We start from the raw sequence: 25,886 nt of genomic DNA on the forward strand, positions 1-25,886 counted from the left end.
CAGTTAAACCATTTTTCCTCCGCTTGCACGCTTCTGCATGTTTCAGTGACCAGATTTGTGCCAGCGATGGGGGCAGGTTACACATTCCCACTGAGAACACTTGGTGGAGATTATAGGGATACATTATTTTTTTCCTTTCACTAAGCCAGAATTGGCAGTGGAAGCTAGGTCTGAGAAAGATACTGAAGCTATTGGCTGCTCTGGGAATGGGAGGAAGAATTTATAGCTAGTGCATTTCCCCCGTTCCCTCTTCTGCTCCTGCAAAAACTCATATTCAGTGAAAGGCTCCGGTCCCAACCCAATAAGTAATGGTCAGTTAACATACTAAAGCAGCTCAGTCCTGTTCAATAGCCACCTAGGGGTTATTTACTTCTCTCAAGTCTTAATCTTTTTTTTTTTTAAATTTTGCTTCTAATTTTTTTTTTTTTTCCTAAATTTGCTTCTGGGTGACTTGTCCCTTCATGACTCAGCTCCTAATGTTCTCCACCAGAAGATTGGTTGTAATTTCTGTTTTATCATAATCTTCTTGCCTTCAAAGCCTCAGTGAGTGACTGGCCCTTTTCTCTTCTCTGGGAGCTTTCATCATAGTAACCACATTCCTAGAGAAAACTCTGAAGAAGTAGACATATGGCCTGAGAATTAGCATGGCTCTAGATGTCAAAAAAGGCTGACATTGACTGGTAGCTCTGTGAAGGATAATGACTGAAATGGGAGTATATGAGAGAATCATAGAGAAACTTTAGGAACCAGTAACTCCTGACCTAACATTGCATCAGGGAGACTAGTGCTTTTGTAATTTAACTAATGATGTTTGCCCAGATTCTGAATGGTCCCTTGGAAGTAGAGCAGATGTCAGCCATCAGGCTTAGGCCTATTTCAAATGGACGACTGTCCCTATATCTCAGTCTTGACCATTTAATGTGGTATTCTTACAGGCATGGATAGGGACAAGGGAGCATGGAAGGGAACTGTGGTGGAAGCCACGATGCCAGGAAAGAAGGACTTATTCCTTCAGCTGGAGGAGTGCTGCCAGCAGATCGCCCTCTGCGCAGCTGTCAGTCTCATAAGGGAATCGCCTCAGCTGGAGAGAGCCACCTGGCCCAAGGCTACTGTGGTGGCCTGCAAGTAACTGCTGATCCACGTAAGAGTATAAAGGCCTATCCTGGACCCAATTCAGGACAGCTCTGATGCATCATCCCGTTTCAGAATTTTCCCTGCAGGGTTGCCTGAGGCTTTTAGTGAGGCTGTATTCTAGCTCAGTTTCTCCCTGCTCAATCTCCACTGCCCCCTCCTACTTCCCTCCCTCCCTCCTTTCCTTCCAGATGTTGATTAGGGTCCTAGAGTATTTACTCATAAACCTTATGCCTGCTAAACACCATTTCAGGGTCTGCTTCTTGGGAAACCCAACCTGCACAGAAATTTTATGAGCAATTTGCCTGTCCATTAGAAAATATAGACTTTCTCTGCATTAACTAGAGATACACTTTTTCATGTCATCAAATATATATATTTTTAAAGAGACCAAAAGTTGGAAAGTTCTAGGGTTAAACTGGGAAGAGAAACAGAAGTAGAAGACTTAGGTTAGCTTAGGTTAGTTAGACTAGGTTAGGTTAGTTCTTTCTCCTCTGTGTATCTGAATTTGAGATTTGCTTCTCTAGGAAGGTTAGAAGCTGTAAGATAAAGTCTTGATCCAGTCATTCCCAAATTTGATGTTAGGGGGAGAGAAAGGGAGGGAGGAACCAAAAAAATTATTTTAAATGGGATACTTCTTGTGCTTTGCATCAGGACTCTGTGTTCTTGCCTTTAACCTTATAAGCAACTCTACTGTTGAGTCTTTCCTTGGACTATCCATGCGATGCTGTGGCAGCAGGCAGGATCCACTCAAAAAACCAATGAATAAATGAGCAGTGGTGCCTCGAAGCGCTAACCCAGATTGCACAGCGGAGACGATGATAAGCAGCCTTCTTCTGAAGGTATTCTTGCTCCCCTCGTGTGAAGCTGTGTAGCCTCACTCAGGGGAGTGAGGGGAGGCAGTTTTGACAGCCCAGCCTGGGGTGTCAGGCAGAGCAGTGGACAACGGGAGGCTGGATGGAGTAGAAGCCAGGGTGAAAATTTAGTGACACCCAAGGAAGGGGTGAAAACTCTGGAGGAGAAATCCAAGAACCACGCGAACAGCTTCTTTCTGTTCTTTCTTTGGATCTTAGAATTTGTGTGTTCAAGTGCTTGGTCCTCTGCAGGGCCTCTCGTCCCTTGGCTTGACCTCCAGATGATGAGTAGACATGGAATGGACTTCGTTTGAAGACTGGGTCGCCCGCCATCCAGCTCAGCCTTCAGAGTGCGTGGGGAAGCGGGGGACTATGGAGGCATGAATTCTCTCCTCAATGCTCTGAGTGTACTGGGAGGCGAGCAAGTCAGATGGGTGGGCATGGTCTGGAGGGTCCCTACAGGGCATCGTGGTGTTTTACTGGGATGTTGCAAGTGTTCGTGAAAGGCCAGAAGCTTGTTGCGGGGCTCCCCAGGCTACACCGCCCTTCGGGGCCGGCCCGGGGTGTGTGCCGTGAGGGGAAGAGGGGCTGGGGAACCGGGGGTCGGCCCCGGGACGGGTGCAGGAGGGATGAGGCCTCTGGACAGCAGAGGAGGGGAGGGCGCCGAGGCGTGGTGCACGCTGCCGCGCCCTGGGGCCCCGGGGGCCGAGCCGGGCGGCGGGCACTCTCTGCTCAGCCCTGGAGAGCGCGGGGAGCGGCGGGCGGGGCCGAGGGGCGCAGCGGGGCCCGAGTGGCGGCGGCTGCGGAGTGAGGGCGCCGCAGAGGAAGGCGGGCGGGAGGGAAGGAAGGAGGGAGGGAGACGCGCGCGCGGACCGAAAGTAGGGAAAGAGGTTCAGGCGGGCGGGCGGGCGGTGCTCTGGCCCAGGGGCCGCGGGAGCCCGGCGAGGTCGAGCTGGGCGGCGGCGCGGGCCGAGGGCGGAGGGGAGGGCGGAGGCGCAGCGAGCTCGTTTGGGGCGCCGCGGCGGGGAGGGTGGCGGCCACCCGTGCGCGCGGGGCGCTGTGTGTGCGCGCTCTCCCGCTCGGGGAGGAAGATGGCCCAGAAGGGAAAGTTGGGGTGACGCGCGCAGCCCCAGGAGGCTCGGCGAGGGGTGCCGCGGCGAGCCCGACGGAGCGGCGGCCAGACAGGCCGGGGGGCGAGCGGTCCGGGCGCCGCCGCCAAGGCGCCCGCCCCCTCACTGCAGGTGGCCGCCGCGGCGCTGGGGCCCGGCGGCCGGGGGAGCGGGCGGGCGCTCGAGGGACCCCGGCCGAGGGATGGGCTGCGCCCCCAGCATCCACGTCTCGCAGAGCGGCGTGATCTACTGCCGGGACTCGGACGAGTCCAACTCGCCCCGCCAGACCACCAGCGTGTCGCAGGGCCCCGCGGCCCCACTGCACGGCCTCTTCGTCCAGACCGACGCCGCCGACGCCATCCCCCCGAGCCGCGCGTCCTGGCCCCCCGGTGCCGCCCGCGGCCGCAGGGCCCGCGGTGAGCTGGGCAGCGGCAGCAGCGCGGGCTCCACGGCCCCCGCGGCGACCACCTGCAGGGGCCGGAGTCGCCACTGCTGCAGCAGCGCGGAGGCCGAGACCCAGACCAGCTACACCAGCGTCAAGGTAAACGCCGGGCTCCGGCCCGGGCTGGAAGGGGGCCGCCTGCCCCGTCCGGCGGGTAGGGGGCTCCGGCGGAGTTGAGTGGCCGTGACGTGGTTGGTTTGGGGAGGTTGTCACTAAGGAGGAGTTTACTTTTCATTTATGGGGGTGATGAGGGCCCAGGAAATATGAGCATTAAAGACCCCTGGAGGGGTCCAGGGCGCTGGTTCTGGGGCACCGGGTGGAGAAGGGAAGCAGGTGGGCTGGCCCGTTTCTCACTGAGGTGGAGAAGGCTGCGCTGGGTCAACTCAGGAGGAGGGGTGGGCATCATTGAGAGCGTTCGGTGGCGAGTCCCATTGAATGAAATTTGAGCTCCGGGTTGGATTTGCGTGGCTCGTAGGTGAATGGTGCAGACTCGGTGCAACGGTACTATAGTGCCCTCGTGTTCAGGTTTTTACCTGGAGACACCAGCCAGGTTGCATGAAGTCTCAGCCACAGGGACCGAGTGTGGGATTTGTGAATGAATGAGGGTGTTTCTGTTTTCCGGAGGGATGGAGGAAGAGGACCTGAGCGGAACCTGTTGTTTATCACTTCTTTGGGTTGGCTGCGTCTTGGACATAATTGAGAGAATCGGGTCGTGAGTGAGGAGGGTCGGCTGAGCTACAGTGAGGGGAAGTGGTTTCCGTGCAGTGTAGCTGTCTTAAGATGATTCATTCTGCACATACATCTCATCTTTCAGGAGAGTGGAATTTTGAGGAACTAGAAAAAATTAAGTGATTAAAGCAGTCACTACTTATTTCTTAATGCCAGAAGAAAACTGATTATTTTAATAGTGCCTTCCTGTGTGTTCTCAAAATACTATTAAATCCAAGAGGTTTTTCATTGTGTAAATATGGCCACTGGGCCTTTTATCCTTATATAGCAAACAGGACAATGGCACATCCCACAGTACAGAGGAAAAGAAGTATGTCTCTATGACTGTTAATGTGAGGTAGAATCACAGTTTTTACATGGTCAGTAAATTACCAGGAATCGTTCCATTGATTATTTGGTAAAGGCACGATTGTATAGTTAATACTTGAAAAGTTATTCAGCAACTGGAGGCGGCTAGTGTGAGGAGGCTCCTAGTCTTCATTGGATAAAGTCAGCTCTCAGTGGAGGGGTTAAGAGAAGGATGACATGTGCTTACCTCAGTCTGGAAGAGCAAAAGTTTCTTTTAGTGAGCTTACTTTAACAGCATCTGATTTTGTAACATGAAGCTTAACTGATGTTTACTTATAGTTGTAGAGTTTCTCTGGTAATAATCATGTAATATAATATGATAATGTACTCATTATAATACAAATACCATTTATTGAGCACCTACTATGTACCAGGTGTAAGCTTTCTCTTCTAGCTTTTGAATGTTAACTGTGTATTGATAGAATAACCAAGAACTAGAGACCTGGACTCATGACAGTACAACCTACTAATTGAACATTTGTTATAAAGGTATGTGCTGAACACTTTCTTTTGTTAAGTTTCCCCTCCCTCCCACCCCCACCAGTTCACATAAAGTTACCACTAGGAGTAATTTCAGGGGATTAAAATGTTATATTTGGTGAAATAATTAAATTGGAATTTTATCAATAAAGACTATCCTTTGCCTTCTTGTTGAAAAGGAAATTTGCAAACATGAAGCAGTAGTTCAGAATGGTGACAACTTATGAACTCTGTGATACTCTTTTTGGTTTGCTTAAGAGAAATTGTGTATTTTTGCCTTTCAGAGTAGCAAGAATCCCAATTTAGTACCTGGCACCTCTAGCTACTCCATGTTTGTTCAGTGAAAGAAAGAATAATGAATGAACTCATTCTCTATGTTTTAGTACTTCTCTCAAGAGGCTACTTAGAGACCAAATGAAATAAAAACTGGAGGGAAAATAAGTCCCAATTATTAGCAGCTAGTATGAAGTTGTATAAATATCATTGCTACTTGGCTGAAGTGTTAAAAGGCTTGACCTGGGTACGAATTTAACGTACTTTGCTTTATCAACCAGATTTCCAAATAAGAGCTTATTTCATTCCAACCCACTGCTGGAAATGTTGGACTAAAACTGCTGGTTCAGTTTATTCAACACTAATTTGCATGTGTAGAGCTCAGAAACTATAGATTTGAGACCAGAATTCTTATTTATACAAACCACACAGAATTATTATCACAGAATTATTTTAATATATTTAATAGTATCCTTTTAGGACGTGTGACTCAGTGTTATAGTATCTTTTTCGGTTTTCACATGTTCCATGTTCTTTTGTGGATAAGGTAATTTTATAAAGACATTACTTTCATTTCTTTTTAGAAGAATTCTTCTACCTTAAGAGTTTGAGATAGTTGCTAGTCATGCCCCGCCCCCCCCCCCCCTTTTCCAAAATGCTCAGGTGGAAAAGTAAAGTCTTTGCCATTTGGTCTTGTTTACAGTGGTGATGGGGTTGTAATAGATTTTTAAAAACTTTCTCTTCGTACATCCATTATAAACCATATCTTCATTATCTCCTTTGTCTCTGGTGTTCCCCAGAGTGCAGAAATGTGTACTTGATTTCTCTCTCTGTTTTCTTGCAAGAATTCATCTCATTAGGCTTTTAGAATGATGAAGCATTATGATGTCAAACATGATGTCGACAGGAGCCTTCCTGAATACCTAATTTACCAAAAAAAAGATAAACATTAATAATTCATGTGCAGTACAGTGATATCATGTGGATTTCCATTTCTGGTAAGAAGTTAGATTTGTCTTCCAGTTGCTGTAAAAAATGCAGGTTCCTAGCAATTTGTCTTCCTCTTGTTTGCCTTTTTAAAAATAGTAACTCCAACAGGAGAATCCTGCAGAATGCTCACTCCTGATATTGTGCCAGTTTTGTAATTCTTGTTCAGAAATCCTCAGAGGAGACGGTTGAACCTCTCCCCGGGAAAATCTGGGGATTCTTACAAGTCTTCTTTTCTCCTCCCAGCTGTTGTGGCTGGAGAGGCATCCGGGACTAGGCAGCCAGTTGTAGAAAAGAGTCTTTGTTGACAGTTCAGTCAACTTGCAGCCATCTCTGTGTAGTTTAACTATTTTGTGCATCAGACGCGGGACGTTCTCAGTTTGCAAGTGATTTTGTGCAGCCTCACCAGTTCCCCATCTCCTCCATTCATTGTGCTCATTTATTCACGCAGTCAGTATTTGTACCAGACTCTGTTGTACTAGGGGTTCAGGGAATATCCACGAAGTTTGGTAAGCAAAGCCTAATGAGGATGGTCAATCTATTGCAAAAGGGTGTGCCTAAGCCAGTGATTCATTACTTCTGTAGTACTCTTTCCATGGTTTTCTGAATCAGTGAGGATAATCTCAAGTTGACTATATATAAAGGGAAAATAAATAGATAATTTTCTGACCTTATGGTAAATAATGAATGAGATTTTATTTCGGGGAGGGGCAGAGGTATTTTGGAAAAAAAAATCATTTTTGTTCTCTAAATCAATATCCTCAAGCTTTAGTGTACAACAGAATTACCTGGAAGGCTTGTTAAAGTACAGATTGGTGGGTCCCACTCCCAGAGTTTCTAATTTAGTAGGTCTTGGGTGGGGCCTGAGAATTTGGATTTCTAACGGGCTTCTAGGAGACGCTAGTTTTGCTGATCCGGGGACCACAGTTTGAGAATCACTGCTTTTAAATTAATTAAATTGACTGTCTATGGGCCAGATGAATTAGGTGTGGCCACCTCCAGCAGAGTATATGGTACCACATTGCATGTATTTGGGCTACTAGTCACAGCCCTGCTATCATCTTAGTTTACTTTTGTAATGTGCCACCTGTCATCTCTATCCATGAAGTCTGCCTGGAAGGTTGGCTGGAAAGTCTGTAAGTGGAGAGAGGGCTGGACCACGTAGCCCACTCTTGTTTCTTGAGGTTCAAATTCTCCTCAGGATCTGTTGGGATTTGCAGGTCCCGATGTCTTCCTTTGTCATCACAATCCCTCACATTGGAGCTGTGTCCTGCGTGCTGGGAAATTGCAAGCCAAGGGAGGAGCTTAAAACAGGGGCTGATGTGACGCCACAGGCTTATTCAGTTCTCAGCTCTTGGAGTTCTTGCTAGTCGTTTTCACCATGTTTATTTGTTTTAATTTTAGTAAAGCCCTAGTTTATTTTCTGCCATAGCTCATTTCATCACAATTTAGTGCCCTCCCTTTCTTCCAACACATGAACTATAGTCATTGAGCAAATTTTCCTAATTTTCACTGCTTTCTTCAGTAGTCACACTAATTTTTAAGAACTATCAGATAATTCTTCCTTTGGATTTTGGTAAATCAGTTCTCAAATCAGAAAGTAACACAGCAAGCTGCTACTTTTCAGAGGTGATGCTTTTCTACTGAGTCCCACCCTGGTGGACACAAGGCAGGACTTGGGCTGCAGCAGGACAGGACATGCTGGTGAGGGCCAGACAGCTCCTGTGGTACCAGATTATGATGGGCGAAGGCCAGGAATCAGAATAGGAGGGAGGGAGTGAGCCCTGTAGCACCAGGTGTGAAGACAGAGTCCAGGGTCTGGGAAACCAGCAGGGTTGGAGAGGAGCACGTGAGTACTTAGGGGCCAAGTGGGCAAGTAAAATCGAGAATTCAGGGCCTCAGAAAGATGACAGCTGTTGAACTGGGTTGAGACTTCTGGTTGGGGAAAAAAAAGGGAGATGCTGATGACCAGTCAAAGGGCTGTAAGTAAACCCTGCACCTAGGTGAGGCAAGACCAACCAACCAGGCCTTCCTGACACCCGATAAGATGGTATCTGGACAGGAAACAGATTGCATATCCACAAAAGTTTAAGAAAAGTAATCTAATGAAGGGATTGATTCAGATGTGTTGGCAAGATGAAAGGAAATCAGCAAATGATGATGAAGCACCCTAAGACTAGAAAAAGAGGGTGCTGTTACCACCTAAAAGAAGCCACAGGAGGGAATGGTTATGGGAACCTGAGAAACCAAGCCTATAGGACAGGGAAGCCCCCCTAAGCTGCGGTCTTAAGGAAGAATGCAGTGACTGGAGGCCTATGGCCTGGCAGGGGGAGCCAAGGGAGTAAATACCTCCATGCTACTGTTCTCCTTTTCAGGAGGTACCATCTTTGTCCAAACACACTTGGAAACCAGAGGGCAAGGGAGCCCATTGATTGAGGTTTTACAGAACAGGAGAGAATATCCTGACCATCCCCCAGAAGGCCCTCTGTAACCAGTGTTAAAAGATGGTCAACATCATTAGAGATACCCTGGGAAGCTCAAATTGAGATGAGTAATTTTGATCATTTTCTAAAATAATGGCATTTTTAAAATAGCCACTTAATTTATTGTTTATATTTCCTGTCTGATGACTAATGATGTTAAAGAATGCCCACTTGTCTTGTGTGGAGACCTCCAAGATATTGCTGAAAATATCTCCTCCTCTTTTCAGTTCACTCTCCACCCTGACTCTGCTTAGACATTTTCTTTGTCAGCTTGGGGTGCTATAACAAAATACCATAAACAGGGCAACTTAAACTCCAGACATTTCCTTCTCCCTGTTCTGGAGGCTGGGAAGTCCGAGATTAAGGTGCTTTGTGAGAGCGTTCTTCCTGGCTTCCAGATAGCTATCTCCTTGTTGTGTCCTCACATGGCAGAAAGCAAGCAAGCTCTGTTCTCTCTTCTTCCTCTTAGAAGGACACTAATCCCATCATGGGGACCCCACCCTCATGACCTCATCTAAACCTAATTACCTTCCAAAAGTCCTGCCTCCAAATATTGTCAGGGTTTAGGGCTGCAGCATAGGAATTTTGGAGGACACGAACATTCAGTGTGTAACAGACATGTTTCTATCATTTCCTCTGTTCTTTGCCCACTGACCCCTCTCCCCACGATCTCAGAGCCCAGAGATAGGGGTTGGGGGTGATAGCACTCTTTCTAGGTGAGAAGTTCCTTAAGTAGGAACCTAGCTTAGCCAATTTATTCTATTTTTGCTCAGTTTTTACTTTCTTGCTCTCTACACCTTCTCTCCACAGCCTCAAAACATTAATGAGTTTTACTATGTGTTTATAAGCTGATATTTTCACTCAAGAATATGTATATTTAAAACATTTAAAAATATTCTAATGTGTTCAGGAGTTCATTTTTAAAAATAGATGTTACCTTACTATGTATAAAATAGATAATCAACAAGGACTGGAACTGTACTCAATATTCTTTAATAACCTATGTGGGAAAAGAATCTGAAAAATAATGGATATATGTATATGTATAGCTGAATCACTTTGCTGTACACCTGGAACTCACACAACATTGTAAATCAACTATATACCAATCTAAAGTAAAAATTAAATTAAAAATTAAAAAAAAATAGGTGTCACCATTATCTTACAATGGAAGTCTGGATACTTATGTTTTAATGGAAAACACCACTTTTTTTTTTGAAAACACCACTTTTTAATAAGTTGCAATATAGATTAGTTTAGATTTGGTTGCTAATAGCTTTTCCCCCATTTTCTCTCTTCTCCCACTGGCAGATAAAAGCCAGGCTTTATTCAGGATTTTGATGCTTTATTCTTTACCATCAACTTTTTTCAGCTTCTCCTTTCTGCTTTCTCAGGGACAGGTCACAGAAAAATAGTGTAGAAGCTTGTGATTGGTTTAATGAAAATCAAGAGATGATTTTGCTTTCAGATAATCCATCACTGAAAGAAAACTTGTCATGGTTGTCTCATATTTCCAAGGAGATTCCAGTTTTCATGTGTGGTTTGTACATTTTGCAACAAGTTGTGTAGAGTAGATGTAGTAACATTAGCTATTAAAGTCTTGCTATTTGTGGAGTACTTTATATATGTGAGCCACAAATTATCATTCCCATTTTACAGAGGAGGAAAAGAAGGCTGCAGAGGTACAATACATTGCTCAAGGTGGGGGCTGAAATTTGAATACAAGGTTGTCTGAATCCAACTCCCAAGTTCTTAACCACTGAGCTTTATTGCCTTTTACGCAGGCCTGAAGGCCCAAGCGTAGCTGGTGCTGGAATCACAGTTATTTAGAATAGAGTGGTAGGACGGGAGGTGGGGAGCAATCAGAGGGCCTTGCGGGTGAGGTTTTTCCTGTATAGATTCACCGTCACCCTCTCTATTAGCTCACACTGGGGTGTTGTTTTGAGATGAGTGGAGAATGTAAAATGGAGAAAGCTTTGGTAGAACATATTGCCCAGGACTTGGCACTTTGTTAAGTACTGTACACATATTAGCTGCTATTAAGCTTGTGGTTGCTATGATTTCTGTTTTGGTAATTAAAATGAAAGTTTGCTTATTTAGATTTAGATATTTTTGAAACACAGAGTTTGTTTTTTATTGGAAAATGTATCCCACTTTCAAGTAGATTGATTTGGCCAATGTAGGTGACTAACTGGATTTATATATAGACATGCTACCCTGAAGCTTTGGAAACCGCTGGGTGTGGTCTGAGTCAATTGGATTTCCAAAGGAGATGACACAGTAGCATCTAGCCAGTCAAAGGCCCAAGCTGGCGTTTGGGTTCCTTGACTGTTGGACCTGCATCAGGCTTCTGCCTTGAAAGCTCAGGGCCTTCGTGTTATCTTGGGGTGGTTCCATGTGGAATTCTTCTTTGGTGTAAACATGTAACCTGAAATCTTAGTCTATAATTGGACTTAAAGCCATTTTGGAAAAGCTCTGTTGGTTTTTATGTTGTGGCATTTCAGGTGCTGTCACATGTAGTATATTGTTGGGAAAATGATACACTGTAAATCTAACACCTTTTCCTCTTAGAGAAGGTATAATGATTAGCTACAGGGATCCAGTTGCCTGTGTGAGTCACAAAAAGGAGGGAAGACCCCAAATTTTGGAACTTTTTATAGGAAAACTTCTTAGTAACCTATCACACAGGTTAACATGGATAAAAAGAAAAGTGCCGTTTTCTGACATCAGAGCCATAAATAACGTTAAAGCTCTGGACCTGGAAGGTGATGACTTCAGGGTTGATGGGGCTTTTGTCCTCTTCCGAGTTCCTGCTGAGGAAGCTTCAAAAGCAGTGGCCGGATGGAGAGGAAGGTACCAGTTTATGAAGGCCAATAATGACCCAACGGCCCAAACCCCGCACCAAGTGGTCTTTGGGTCATATGAGCCCTTTTCATTTTCAACTTAAGAAACTGATTGACAGTCTTGGCCTATAAGCTGGGTGACTGTGAGGAAAGCAAAAGGTGTTCCACTGGGTGATGTTTTAGAAGGATAAGTAGCACTTTGAACTGAGCGGTAGCTGGAGCTGAAAGTTTCTCTTTTCCCCACGATCTGATACAAACTCTGTCTACGATCTCCTTTGCACAGTTCCCTCGAGAGAGTGGTTCTCAAGACAGTGATGGCCAAATAAAGAGAGAACAGAGCAAAGGATCAGCTTTGTCAGTGGCTGGGCAAGCCCAGGTGAAATTGCCTGGTGCGTGCTCTGGGAAGTGGTGGCTTGCTCTGTACCGGAGGCTTAGGCAGACAGGGTTGCATGAGGCTTCCTGCCCTCTTCCACCCAAATCTATAAGGCAGGGTCTGCAAAGTCAATTCCGGGACTCCTTACACACTGAACCACCACAGACCCTCTGTCCCTGTGGTCGGCCTCTCTGCCCATGTACTCCGCCGTACGCGGAACCCAGGTGAGCTGCCACCTGGGTGAAAGCCCAGCACCTTTGCCTGCAGTGATCTGGCCCACTAGGACAGTGAGATGGCAGGACTGGCTGACTCTGATCGTGGAGGCTTCCTCTTCATCCCTTTGGGAGGAGCTGGTGAGGGGAAGGGAGCTTTGTCCACTCCCCTCACCTCCCGGGGGTGGCCATGGCTGGGAGGAGTATTGCAGGCACATTCCCCTCTCCCCTTTGTTGGTTGAGATTTTCAAGAAGGGAAACGGAGGAGGAGCCCAAGACTAGAACCAATTCTGTGTGTCAAAGGTGAGAAAGTTGAATCTGAAAAAAGAATCAGGAAATGCTTTGGATTAATGTAAAATGTAACGCTCACTCTTATATGCAGATTATATGACAAACATACTTTGTAAAGAATCCAGTTGGTATTGGGAAAGGGTTTTCATATAGAAACAGTGTTATACGTGGCATTTAGGTTTCTAGGTTAGCTCAAAAAAAGTAGTTAGCCCATTATGTGGCTGGAATATATTTACAGTGTTGTGAGAGAAACAAAATTGAATTAGAACTAGCGTTTCGTTTGTACGCATGTCCTTTGGGAGAAGTGGGTTTAATTAGAAGGTGATGAAGCAGATGAGGAAGAACCTGTGCAGTTCCCTCAGGGAGTCGTTATCCTAAGTGATCCTCGGTGTTCTGAGGAGGTGAGGGGCTCAGGTGGTGTTTTTGCCCCACATTGGTAGGGAGAGAGCTGGGGTGCCGGGGGCTGTAGTGACTTGACCAGGACCCTGCAGCTAGGGACTCAGAGCTACTGCCAGTACTCTTCATTGTGCTGTTTCACCTCCAAAGGCACTGAATTGTCTCGTTTCTTTTAGGCACTTATTTTCTGTTTCATCGACAAATATTTCAGTCTGTATCTTTAAAATCTAAGAATTCTTTGTTTTAAAAAGTCATAAAACCACTCTACACCAAAAAATTTAATAGCTACTGTCTTAGTTCTGGCTGCTATAACAAAAATCCCATAGACTGTGTGGCTTATGGACTCAGAAATTTACATGTGGAGGCTGGGAAGTCCAAGGTCAAGGTGCCAGCAGATTCCGCGTCTGGTGAGGGACTGTTTCCTAGTTCACAGACAGCCATCATCTCATTGTGTCCTCACATGGAGGAAGGGGTGAAGGAGCTCTCTGGGGTCACTTTTATAAGGGCATCTGCCCTCATGATCCAATCACCTCCCAAAGGTCCTACCTCCTAATATCACATTGCGGGTTAGGATTTCAACATATGAACTGGGGAGGGGCACAAACATTCAGTCTACAGCAGCTACTTAATATCAATCACATTTTTCTAATTGTCTCTAATTGTCTTATTATTTTTTACAATTTGTTGGTATCCAGATAAGACTCATTCATCGCGATTGGTTGGTTTATTTCTTAAGTCTCTCTTAATCTATAGGTTCCCCATCGCTCTCTCTTTTTCCACTTGCGGTTACTTTGTTCAGGACCTTGGGTTGTTTGTCCTGTGGATATTCCCCCAGTCTGCAGTTTGCTTTTTGCATTCCTGTGCCATGTGTCTAACATGTTTCCCTGCCTTCTCTGTTTGTTAGAAACTTGCAGTTATTTTTAGAGTTTTGGTTCAATTATGCTCAATTTTGAGGGGTGGAAGTGGGGCGAGAATACATTTTCAGTGATACCATGTTCTTACAGCAGGAAATACACAATGTTTGCTTTTTTTGTTTCTTGGGTTGTTTGTTTGTTTTGTTTGTTTTCACTGTGCCTGTCTTTTTGCTGTGATGCTAACCAGTATTAACGATCTTTGTTTACATCCATTTATCATTGGGGGTGTCAAATGGTGATATTCCTGTTGCATCCTTTCCTTCACTTATTAGCTGCAATATCTCTAAGAAGAAAAACTTCCCCTCATCAGTTAGTTGGTTTCCCTGGGATACAATTTATATGCGAAAGGCAGGTTAAATGCGTCAATCTTCCCTCTTATTTCCAGTTATCAAAATAATGAGTTGATTCTCTACCATTCTCCTAAGGTAACAAGGATGTTTCACTTGGTCCTCTGCTTGCTTAGTAACATTATGAATCAATTGGGCTCACACATATACTTTTTTTAAATTGAAGTATAGTTGATGTACTAATCATATACGTTACAGGTATACAATATAGTGATTCACAAGTTTTAAGGGTTATACTCCATTTATAGTTGTTATAAAATATTGGCCATATTCCCTGTGTTGTACAATATATCCTTGTAGCTTATTTTAACACATATAATTGATGTGTGTCAACCCATTGCAGTTCTTATACTTGGATGCTCAAGTTGTCCATTTTTGGCTGGAGGGAGCTTTTTCAAGTTGGTGAGGCATTTTTCTTTTTTTATAAATTTATTTAACTGATTTATTTTTGGCTGCATTGGGTCTTCATTGCTGCTTGCACGCTTTCTCTAGTTGCAGCGAGCGGGGGCTACTCTTCATTGCGGTGTGCGGACTTCTCATTGTGGTAGCTTCTCTTGTTGCGGAGCACGGGCTCTAGGCACGTGGGCTTCAGTAGTTGCAGCACATGGGCTCAGTACTTGTGGCTCGCGGGCTCTAGAGCACAGGCTCAGTAGTTGTGGCGCACAGGCTTAGTTGCTCCGCGGCATGTGGGATCTTCCCGGACCAGGGCTCGAACCCGTGTCCCTTGCATTGGTAGGCAGATTCTCAACCACTGCACCACCAGGGACACCTGAGGCATTTTTCTTGAAGAAATAGTTCCAGCCAAGTTGACTAAGTTATGTTCTTCTTTTATAAACATTCTTTGTAGATGAGGCTTGCTGACCACCTGGAGGTGGAGGCATGACTTGGTGTCTGCCCAGCCAGCCCTAGTCATACCAAGCCTCAAACATCATGGAGATTTTGAGGGGAGCCATTGCACAAGGCCTGGCTGCAGCTCCTTTCCTAGGCTCCAGCTCCTAATCTTGGTGGCTATAAAAAGGCAACCTGGTGTGATGGAAAGATACTCACTGACCCAGGCTTGAGTTCCAACTCTGCCCTACACAAGCTGTGTGGCCTTGGAGATGCTGCCTAACTGTTTGTATGGTGGGAATAATACACTGTCAAAAGGATTGGTACAGCTGTAACAGACGTACGGTCCCTGTAGACCTTCTAGGTTCTCATGAATATGTGTGTGTGTGAGTCTAAGTCTTTGAAATTCAGAATGTATTTTACACTTAACAGGGCATCTCAATATGGATCAGCACATTTCAAGTGCTTAATGGCCACGTGGCAGCTATTAAAATGGAAGAAGCAAGGAAGAAAGTAAAACTTCACGTTAGAGTTCTTTCTTTTCCATTTTCTTGTTTTTTTAATTGAAGTAGAGTTGGCATACAATATTGTATTAGTTTTAGGTGTACAACATAGTAATTCAATATTTATATACATTATGAATTGATCACCACAATAAGTCTCATAACCATCTGTCACCGTACAAAGTTATTACAATATTATTAACTGCATTCCCTGTGCTGTACATTACATCCCCATGACTTATTTTTTTTTACAACTGGAAGTCTGTACCTTTTAATTCCCTTCACCTATTTCACCCACACGTGAGTTCTAAATCAAAAAATTACAATTTGGGGCTTCCCTGGTGGCGCAGTGGTTGAGAGTCCGCCTGCCGATGCAGGGGACACGGGTTCGTGCCCCGGTCCGGGAAGATCCCACATGCCGTGGAGCAGCTGGGTCCGTGACCCATGGCTGCTGAGCCTGTGCGTCCGGAGCCTGTGCTCCGCAACGGGAGAGGCCACAACAGTGAGAGGCCCGCGTACCACAAAAAAAAAAAAAAAAAAAAATTACAATTTGACATTGTAACTCGACAAGAAGTACAGCACAGTAGTTCACAAGAAGTACACAACCAGTAGTTGTGCTGGTTATTTGTCTCTTGGGTCTCAGCTCCATTCCTGCTCTTCCATATTTTCCTTTGTATTATGGGGGGCTAGAAGCCTGCAAACTGCATCTTCCAGACTTCTTTGCCAGCTGGTCTACTCTTAGATTCTGCAAGTAGGAGGTACTGGTAGGAAATTGGGATGTGGGAGAAAGGAGGAGACAATAGCAGTGGCTACTTCTCAGTGGCAGTGGTACAACTTTCACAGTGATGGTACCATCATCACTGATGAGTACAAGTATGGGCTTGTGGGTACCAGCCCAGGGTGTTAACAGTTTCTGGTCTCTGGATGTTACCCTTTCATCCTCTGTTTCTCCAGTTTTTATCTCCATCTCCTTTTTGCTCTTCTATACCTTCCAGCACCTTGTAAACAATTCTCTACACCAATCTCCTTCTACATATGTAGAGGAATTTCCATTTCTCCCACTGGACACTTGGAGTCTCAGGTCAGAGAGAGCTAGGTTATAATCTCTGTACCACTTACTTTGTTCTGTGGCTTAACTTCTTTAATTTTCAGTTTCTTCCTCTGTCTAAGGAGGATCGTAGAAGTAACTGCCTCACAGAGTTGTATGAATATATTATACACTCACTCACACACACACACACACACACACACACAGACACATGTTGTTAGCTTTGAACATAACTCTCAATACGTGTCTGCAAGACACAGACCAATTTTTGAAGGCTCGTCATTTAACATTTTTTTATTATAGAAAAGTTCAAATATATACAAAAATAGAATAGTATAATGAAACTTCATGCAAACATTACCCAGTTTCAACAGTTATAAAATTAAGGCTATTCTTTTATATATACCACCCACTCTTCCCCCTACTCTGGGATTATTTTAAAGCAAATCTAAAACATCATCTTATTTCAGCCGTAACTATTTCAGCACGTAACTTTGAGTTAAGGACTGTTTGAAAAACAACCATAATACTATTAGCATGTATAAAAATTAAGATAATTGCTTGATATCATCAGATACCAAGACAATGCTCAAATTTCCCTAATTAGCTCATAAATGTTTTTGTTTTTAAAAAATGTTGTTTGAATCATGGTTGAAATAAGACCCACCCATTGCAATTGGTTGATATGTTTCTTAAGTATCTTTTAATCTGTAGGTACCCCTTTCTCTTTTTTCCCCTTAAGATTTGTTTGTTGAAGAAATCGGGTCATTTGTCTGGCAGTTTCCCGTAGTCTGGATTTTGCTGATTACAGTCCTGTGGTATCATGTACCCCATTCTTCTGGACCTATATTCTCTGTATATTGTCAGTTAGATCCAGAGGTATATTGGTTGGTTGGATTCAGGCTTATTTATTCAGACTTCTTTATAGGTAGTGTTGTGTACGTCCATTAGGAGGCATATAGTGTCTGGTTTTCTGTTTTTGTGACGTTTCATGATTGATGCCTAGATCCATTAATTCATTAGCGTTGCAAAAGTCTGTGGTCCATTCTTTCTACAAAACTTCTGGAATGCTTCTATAAAGAGAAACTCCCCTCATCAACGATTTGACTGTCCTGAGGTACAGTTCATATGGGAAAGATGGGGTAAATGCTGAGACTTCTCTTCTACCTAGCAATTTTCAAAATAGTGGTTTGATTCCCTAGCATCCTCCAAAGATAACCAGTGATGCTCTTAGTATTGTTATAAACTTATCAGTTTATAAATGTCAGCTGTGTCCCAGTCAGTTCCAGTTATTGTTCCTACTGATGCTCAACTCATCTATCTTTGGCAACTGGAAATAGCCATGTTGTCTCCTAGTTATCTCTGATAGGTCGTTTGCCTGATGGTGTGACAGGATATTCCAGTTTCATCATGTTCATTCCCTGCTATGGAGTTAGTCATTTCTCTCAGGACCCTAATTCTTCTTATTGAAAGATGGTACTTAGAGACATGATCTGGGCAGTGGAGTGATCATTGCTAATGGACGGGTCATTGTCTTCTGGCTTTTTAAGTGGACATAGACAGAAGATAAATGTTTTTAAAGATAAAATGCATCATGAGTTTATACTAACACTTCCAGTTCAGATTTAGGACCTTTTCTTTAACCTCATCAGTCTTAACATTATTTCGTCTTCCCATAACATAAATCCTGGTTCTTAACACCACCAAGATAATTCCTCATTTGTTGTATCCCACAACACACATGCAACAGTCTCAGAATCATCGCTGAAAACAGTTTAGTATTTTTTCCCAGTAATTTTTTACATTAGAGTATATCCTACTAGGGATGAACAGGCAAATTATTGTGTTTTAAGTCATTTGAATGTTCCTTTTTATGTTAGCAATCCTATTAACAGTGGAATGGTGATTAATTCAATACAGTTACATTCATTTGTTTCATTTTACTTTTGATTTGCTCTTTTTAAAAATTTGATTTTTTAATAATAATGTAAATGATTTACATGTTACAAAGTAAAATCTTTATGATATGGTATATTCAGAGAAGTTTAGATTTTATCCCTGTCTTCTACATAGTATGCCCTCCATCAAAAAGTAACTGTATTTAAAATGTTTGTGCTTTTTATAATATTGTTTTAATTACATACAATCATGTTTATATCCTCCATTTCTTAGATAAATGGTAGCATACTAACTCACTTTTCTGCATTTTGCTTCTTTCATTTAACAATATATCCTAGAGATCACTCCACCATAATTCATAAAGATGTTCCTCATTCCTTTTTATAGCTGTATAATATTCCATTGTATGGTTGTACAATAGCTTATTCATCCAGTCTGCTATAGATATTTTTTGAATTATTTTTTGCTATTATAACTGTTGCTGAAGAGAATGATCCTATGCTGATATCTTTTCATATTGTGATATCTTATTTTTAGTGCAATAATGAATTAATTTTTTTTCCAGAAAGGGCTTATTTATCTAATCTGGGATGTTAACTTCTGCCCATCATATAGAGAATTTCTTTGGGCCCTTTAGTTCTCTAGAAATTGTAAAATAGTAATGTAGTTTGTGTGTGTGTGTGTGTGGTACGCGGGCCTCTCACTGTTGTGGCCTCTCCCGTTGCGGAGCACAGGCTCCGGACGCGCAGGCTCAGCGGCCATGGCTCACGGGCCCAGCTGCTCCGCAGCATGTGGGATCCTCCCGGACCGGGGCACGAACCCGTGTCCCCTGCATCGGCAGGCGGACTCCCAACCACTGCGCCACCAGGGAAGCCCGTAATGTAGTTTTTCTCAAGCGTAAAATCTCTAGCAGAGGGTTCTTTGTGAGTAAAACCTGCTTTTTTCTGTTCTTACCCCAGCTATAGTTTCGCTTTCATGGAGGTGTGAGATCTTTGAGAAAAATTTAGAGGAGGTTGGTCCTCTCAATGGTAAATGTCTGTTGGATACTGTAATTCCCCTCACCTTTTCATGGCAGCAAAATGGTTTCGGAAGAGTCGCGACTGCCTTTTCACCTTCACTTCTGTCTCTCCACTTACCTTAAAGTTCAGCAGTTACATTATCATTAACCCTGTCAACACCCACAGAATACACCCACAGGAGGCTGAGCATCACTGATTGTTTTAAAGAATTCCCTTGCATCTTCATGAGGACTTAGAACATAATAAATACCTTATCTTAATTTTTAGTCACCAAGACCTAAAATCAAGTTTTTTTTTTTCCAGTTTAGAAATTGAATGCACAGATGTGTATTCTTTCGTATGTTTAAAAATGTGATTCTCTTTTCTGTGCTAGAATCTCATATCTGATCTACAGATACTTTTACTGAAGTGCTTTCTTATGTTAATATCATTTGTAAATTGATCTTGTTTTTTTTCCTTATACAGATATATCAGCTTTATCAGTGAGCAATGCTTAGGGTGGCTCCTGAGTTGTATATGAGTGAATGAGAAAGTGGGATGAAGTTGGGGTGGCGCAGGGGAAGAAAGAGAGAAGCAGGGGCACTATCAAGAGAGAGAGCAAACGTGTCAGAATGAGACAGATTTTGGGGGTGCAGATTAGAAACTGAAAGATGGAGAAAGTGATATAAAAAGTGGCTGTGTGCCTGTGCATGTCCAGAAGAGATACTCTTGAAGGTAGAGTAACTTTATTGTGTGTCACGAAAGAAGGAAGACAGAGTTGTTTACCTGCCTCAGTTTAGGAGAGAGAAGCAAGGTTGGGTCACGGTTCCTTCTGTGGGCCATCAGCTGGTGCTGTCAAACTAGGGCAGCTTGGTCGTCAAACATGCAGAAGGGTTAGGGTAGGTTGGTGCAATTCAACAACAGTTCATAAATATTTATTGAGAGTCTAACTGAGCATCAAGCCCCTGTGTTCGATTTAGGATACAAAGATGAATAAGATGATCCCTTCCTTAGGGGAGTTTATATTCTAGTTGGGATGGGGAATGACATACAAACAGGTACAGGCATACCTTGGAGATATCTCAAGTTCAGTTCCACACCACTGAAATAAAGTAACTATTGCAATAAAGCAAGTCACATGAATTTTTTTGTTTCCTAGTACCTATAAAAGTTATGTTTACACTATACTGTAGTCCAGTAAGTGTGCAAAAGCATTATGTCTAAAAAACCAAAACACTTTATTGCTAAAAACATGCTAACCATCAGCTGAGCGTTCAAGTCATAATCACTTTGCGATTATAACATTGACGATCTCTGATCACAGATCACCATAACAAATACAATGTAAAGTTTGAAATAGCGCGAGGATTTACAAAGTGTGACAAGAGACATGAAGTGAACAAATGCACTGATAGACTTGCTCAGTGTAGGGTTGCCACAAACTTTCAATTTGTAAAGAACACAATATCTGCGAAGTACAGTAAAGTGAAGCACAGTAAAATGAGGTATGCCTGTATTTATTGCTGTGTAAAAATACCACAGATTAAGTGGCTTAAGATACACAAATTTGTTATTAGTTTCTGTGGGTCAGGAATCCAGGCACAGCTCATCTGTGTCCTCTACTTCAGGGTCTCTTACAAGCCTGTAAGGTGTTGGCTAGGGCTAGGTCTCATCTGAAGGTTTGATTGGCTTACTGACATGGTTGTTGGCAGGATTCAGTTCTTCAATGCATCTTACACTGAGAGACTCTGTTCCTTGCAGGCTGTTGGCCATAGGCTACCCTCAGTTCCTTGCCACGTGGACCAGTCAGATATGGCAGCATGCTTCATCAAAACCAGCAAGAGAGACCATCTTTTATTTTATTAAATTAATTAATTTATGTATTTGGCTGTACCAGTCTTAGTTGCAGCATGTGAGATCTCTGTTGCCACATGCAGGATCCATGAGCAGGATCTTCAGTTGCGTCATGTGAGATCTTCAGTTGTGTCGTGCAGGATCCTTAGTTGCAGCATGTGAACTCTTAGTTGCAGCACGCAAACTTTTAGTTGCGGCATGTGGGATCTAGTTCCCTGACCGGGGATTGAACCCGGGCCCCCTGCATTGGGAGCACGGAGTCTTAGCCACTGGACCATCAAGGAAGTCCCAAGAGAGACCGTCTTTTAGTAAGATGTCAGTCACAATCCTGTGTATCTTAATTACAGGTGTGATAGCCAGTCATCTCTGGTGTATTCTATTGATTAGAAGCAAGTCGCTAGGCCAGCCCACACTCAAGAGGATGGGATTCAGAGGGGTATGAATACTAGGAGGTGGGAATCGTTGCGGGAGATGTTAGAGTCTGCCTGCCATACAGGTGTTTACTATAGTTTGCTAATGTCTGAGAGAAGTAGGGTTCCGCAGAAGCAAGAGGAAGAGCATCTAACCCAGCCTGGCATGGAAATGGCCTCTCAAATAATGCAAACTTGAGTGTCACCTTGAACGACAAATAAGGATTAACTTGGTGTGTATATGGTAATAGGGAGAGGAGGAGGGAATTTTAAAACAGAAGGAACAGTGTGCACAGACATGGGAGCTGGGTGGGTGAAATAGGATGGTACGTCTGAGGGCTACCATCCAACAGTTTAGTGTAAACTGTGGGTGGAAGACATGCAAAAGAGTCAAATATAAGGCAAGGGCCAGTTTGGAGGTTTCTCCTTTGACAGGCTAAAAAAATGAGGACTTTATCAAGGGGATCACAGGGAAGGTTTTAAGCAGGGTAGTGACATAGGGTTGTGGTTTCTTGATCTGGGAAGATTGTGGGAGATTGACTTTGATAGCTTTTACAATAATTCAGGCAAGAGATAAAAAGGGCCTGGATTAAAGTAGTGGCAATAGAGTGGAGGGAATACATTTTTATTTTTTAAATTAGGAAGTGATTTGATGTTTGGATAAGGCAGAGGTGGGAGATGGAATAATCTGGAGTGATGCCCAAGTTTTGGCGTAGTTTTGTCAGAACATCCTTGCTGGGGGCAGGGGAGAGAGAAATGGGAAGACAGAAAGGATGGGTGGAAGGAAGAGGTCTATAAAGTGTGTTTGTAAATTTATGTAGGTTTGTAGATTTAGTGACTGACTGCAGAGGAGCTTAACTCCAAATATTCTTTACAATGTTTATGTTCTCAATGTAATCAGTGTAACTATGTAAATTTACTTTCTAGTCAAACCATATGCCTCAGTGATAGGAGGTAGAATCAAATACAGAATTCATTTTCCTTGCAAACAGTTTGATAAAAGAAAAGTTGGTGTTAGAATTTTAGTAAGCCTAGACCGCAGGTGGGGCCCCCTGTCCAGTCCTGTCTAGTGCTTGGAACATTGTAAGTACTACTACTTAAAATACTACTACTCCAGAACACTTGGTACAAAGTGTCATGTCACTGACTTTTTCTTCAATTGAGTTACAATTCATATAACATAAAATTCACCACTATAAAGTGTATAATATAGTGGTTGTTTTTTTTTTTTTTTTTTTTTTGCGGTACGCGGGCCTCTCACTGCTATGGCCTCTCCCGCTGCGGAGCACAGGCTCCGGGCGCGCAGGCTCAGCGGCCATGGCCCACGGGCCCAGCCGCTCTGCGGCATGTGGGATCTTCCCAGACCGGGGCACGAACCTGCGTCCCCTGCATCGGCAGGCGGACTCTCAACCACTGTGCCACCAGGGAAGCCCAATATAGTGGTTTTTAGTACATTCATTATGTTGTGCAACTATCACCAATGTCTGATTCTAAAATATTTCCATCCGACCCAAGAGGAACTCCATACCTATTAGCAGTCAGTCCCAATTCCTTATTTCCCCAGCTCTTGGCAACCATTAATCTATTTTATGTCTCTGTGGATTTGCTTATTCTGGACATTTCATATAAATGGACTCATACAATATGTGGCCTTTTGTGTCTGGCGTCTTTCACTTAGCATAACGTTTTCATGGTTCTTCTGTGTTGTAGTGTGTATCAGTATTCTATCCCTCTTTATTGCCCAATAATATTCCATTGTATGGATATACCACATTTTGTTCATCCATTTATTCATTGATGGACATTTGGGATGTTTCCACTTTTTGGCTATTTTGAATAATGCTGCTATGAACATCCTGTACAGGTTTTTGTATGAACATATACTTTCATTTCTCTTGGGTATATAGTAGGAGTAGAATTGCTGGATCATATGATAACTCTCTGTTTAACTTTTTGAGGAACCATCAAACTGTTTTCCAGTGCAGCCACATCATTTTACATTTCTACTACCAGGTATGGAGGGGGGTGTCTCTGTTTCTCCACATCCTCACCAACACTTGTTCCCTGTCTTTTTTATTAGAGACATTCAGGTGGATGTGAGGTAGATCTTATGGCGGTTTTGATTTGTATTCCCCTAGTGGCTAATTCAAGGTTGTTTTAAAGAATTAAACAAGACACCGTAGGTGAAATCTGATACGAATTTGGGTCTCAGTTCTATGCTAGATTCAGGGAACTCCCAGAATAACTGTGTTAGTGCTTCCTGTCATTTTTATTTGCTCTGTAGCCTTTTAGCTCAGGAAGGCAGAGCACAGGCCTAACACCCACACTGGGCTTTATGCTCATGTAATATATTCATATACCCAAGTATGCCAGAATCCCCTGTGGATTCTATCCCAGAGCTCTAGAATCACAATCCAACGGGCCGGGACTTCCCTGGTGGAGCAGTGGTTGGGAGTCTGCCTGCCAATGCAGGGAACGTGGGTTCGAGCCCTGGTCCGGGAAGATCCCACATGCCGTGGAGCAACTAAGCCTGTGAGCCACAACTACTGAGCCCGCATGCCACAACTGCTGAAGCCCGTGCGCCTAGAGCCCGTGCTCTGCGACGGGAGAGACCTCCGCAGTGAAGAGTGGCCCCTGCTCGCCGCAACTAGAGAGGGCCCGCGTGCAGCAACGAAGACCCAACGCAGACAAAAAAAAAAAAGTTTAAAAACTAGATAAAAAAAAAAAAGTCTAACGGGCCCCAACCTGTGCATTAGAAAAAACCTACACATTTGAATCACTGCCCCAGTTCCCGTCTAAGAGAAGTAGTTGGTAGGATTTTGAGGAAAGGCAAACAACTTGGGGTTAAGTGGCACTTTCTTTTGCTGCCACAGGAGGCGCCACTGAGTACATGCCATTCAGATCTCACAGTAACACCTGAGAGGGTTAGTCACCGTTTTTACAAGTGCAGAAACTAAGGTTTGGATTTGGTTCAGGAGCTTAGTATCAGTATGAAATCTTTGGAACGCTGGAATTAAATGTAGGGCCAGGTTTCCGGTTTGGGCACAATGAGCCACACATTGTGTGTTGGTTCTTGATATTTGTTTTGCTAATTTAGAGGGAATGGAGGTAAAGATAATTCCCAAATGGTGGCTCATGCAAAATTCATGTGTAGATGTTTTGGAATGCGTATTCTACCTGCTCCTGTGAATGCAGATGCAGCTGCCGGCTGTGGAAATTCCCAATACAACAAGTTAAACAAGCCAGGCTGTGAAGACCCAGCTAAAAAAGACTTGGAGGCGGTCTGTGGAAAACTGCCCTTTCTACTTTTCCAGTTCTTATTTTGATTAAGTAGCATTGCTTTGTAGAAGGAAATAAAGTTCCTAAGGAAACATTCTGTCTTTCTTTAGGCTGCCTTTTCCCGGGTTATAGTGGAATGAATTGGATTTATGCTTAGAAGGAGGGAATTTAAAATCACCTTCTTTTCTAGCTTCTTTTGTATGATAATCAGAGAAGGTAGGAATGATAATGGTAATAATGTCAAAAGGGAGCTCTGACAAAAGATTTTGCTGCATGTTAATTCAGAATTGATTGCAGTTGTCAAAGTTGCATCAGTCAGGGAAACAATTCAACTCAGATGGTTCCAATGAAAAGACTTAAATGGAGAAAAGGTGTAAGCAGAGATTAGTGAAGACAGGAAACAGTGAGGTGCCCCGACTAGCAACCGTGTGCAGCCCTCACCAGATCTAGGGCCGAAGGGGCCAAGAGAGGAGAGAGCATTGCGGGCCGTAGGGCCCCTGGCAGGAGCTGTGCTCATGATAGCACCAGCTATTTCCAGGCCAGGGCACTGAAGCAGGGAGGAGTGGGGAAGAAATGCCTCAACCTCAGTTTCCTCTCGTCCTCCACTGCCTTGCCAGCGTGAAGCCAGCTGGGAAAGGAGGCTGGGGGTGCAGGCTGCAGAGGTGAGCTTCCCCGGGTACAGAGCAGTGGACGGGGGTGGTGGGTTGCAGTTGGAGACCAGTTTGCACAATAACCAACTATTTTACAGTGAGCACATTCTATTTTTTGTTAATTTTAGAAGGTGTTATTTTGGAGAAAGTTGAGAAATAGTGCAAGTATAGAAAAACGTCTGTTTCTCATTTTTAAAAAATTCCA

General features: G+C 43.7%; 1 protein-coding gene across 3 annotated transcripts in view; it reads left to right on the forward strand.

Annotated features, from left to right (window-relative positions):
• Positions 1 to 3,296: 3,296 nt before the first annotated feature.
• Positions 3,297 to 25,886, forward strand: part of PDE8B (phosphodiesterase 8B) — a 254,440-nt gene continuing 231,850 nt past the window's right edge. For all 3 annotated transcript variants that reach the window (XM_060143155.1, XM_060143157.1, XM_060143156.1), the window contains exon 1: positions 3,297 to 3,635. In XM_060143155.1, coding sequence (XP_059999138.1) covers positions 3,297 to 3,635 — 339 coding nt within the window. The remainder of the gene's footprint in view (positions 3,636 to 25,886) is intronic.

Source organism: Lagenorhynchus albirostris, chromosome 3, assembly GCF_949774975.1.
Source record: "Lagenorhynchus albirostris chromosome 3, mLagAlb1.1, whole genome shotgun sequence".
NCBI lineage: Eukaryota > Metazoa > Chordata > Mammalia > Artiodactyla > Delphinidae > Lagenorhynchus > Lagenorhynchus albirostris.